At 51.0% G+C, this 1,242-nt stretch overlaps 1 protein-coding gene across 1 annotated transcript; it reads left to right on the forward strand.

Moving 5' to 3' along the window:
- Nucleotides 1–14: 14 nt before the first annotated feature.
- Nucleotides 15–489, forward strand: H257_18395 (hypothetical protein; the record flags this gene model as incomplete). The annotated part of the gene is made up of 2 exons (XM_009847436.1): nt 15–47; nt 115–489. The coding sequence occupies 2 exons, from the start codon at nt 15–17 to the stop codon at nt 487–489; spliced, it is 408 nt and encodes a 135-aa protein (XP_009845738.1).
- Between the last annotated feature and the right edge of the window lie 753 nt (nt 490–1,242).

Below are 1,242 nucleotides of genomic sequence, written 5' to 3' on the forward strand. Positions count from 1 at the left end.
CGAGAAAACGAACAATGCAACGTCAGCAAAGGCGACTACGTGCTCTGGTCCCGTGTCGACGAACGCTATCACCCCAAGCTGCTCGTAACCTGGACGGGCCCCTACCGAGTCAAGGAAGTGGGCGAATTCTCCGTCGTTTTGGAGCACTTGGTGACCCACGAACTACGGGAAGCACACGCATCGAGAGTCAAGCTCTACGCCGAAGACAGCTTTGAAGTGACCGAAGAAATCCTCGAACACGTTTCCGAGCAAGGGATCATGCTGAAGGTCAAGTCCATCGCGGGACACAAGTTTGTCCCGGATGTGAAAGACTTCATGCTGGAAGTGCTTTGGGAAGGTTTTGAAGATATCGAGTCCTCATGGGAGCCGCTGCAGAAGCTCATGCATGAATGCCCAGCTGTGGTGAAGAACTACGTAGAAGGCGTGAAGGCAGCGAGCGAAGGCGATGCATTGCGCAAGGCGATGAAGCGAGCGAAAGCGAAGAACTAGCGAGGCCCAAGTGTGTCCTGCGGGACATGGCTTGGGGTGTGTGTTATGGTGGGCGACTTAACTCAAGTCCCGCTATGACACAGGTGGTCCTCAACCGAGGCCACCAGGTGCCGACCCTTGGCGAACCGACACGAAAAGGCATAGTATTACTAGTAGTATTACTAGTAGTACTAGGACGTAGAAAACAGAACACCTGTCCCAGCCAACTGCCAGAATCTCACTCTTGGTTCTGCAACGTCGTGCTAACGTCAAGTCAATCAAGTGTGTGGTTTGCAGGGAGTCGGCACTCCCCCATTTGGTTGTTTGTGTTGGAACTGGCGTGGGAAACAACACAGTAACGAACGTTACAAGGACAATACATTGTGCCAAGTCTTTCGTGTCGTAGTGTTGCGCGTCAATAAATGGGACCTATCCAAGTGCTGTAATTCGCATTTTCATGGCTGTTAAACTATCACAACTTAACGTACCATTGGGGATACCCTTAAGGGGCTGGTCGCGGAATGGTCACGGGATATTTATGTATATCTATGTCCATATAAGAGGCTGGTCGCGGAAATAGCTAACGTTATGTTGATGATGCTTGCAAGAAGTACAGGGGGATAGCTACGTGCTTATTGGTGCTACGCTGCGCCCTTATGTAGGTAGGATTTAGCTAATGAGATGTGACAAGTATAAACGCGCCAGCGCTGCCCGTGCCTTCATTGAACCGTACTTGCCGAAGTAAGTCTGCGCGTGCCATAATGAAAGCGACAT

The sequence above is a fragment of the Aphanomyces astaci genome (genome assembly GCF_000520075.1).
Source record: "Aphanomyces astaci strain APO3 unplaced genomic scaffold supercont1.161, whole genome shotgun sequence".
Lineage (NCBI taxonomy): Eukaryota > Oomycota > Saprolegniomycetes > Saprolegniales > Verrucalvaceae > Aphanomyces > Aphanomyces astaci.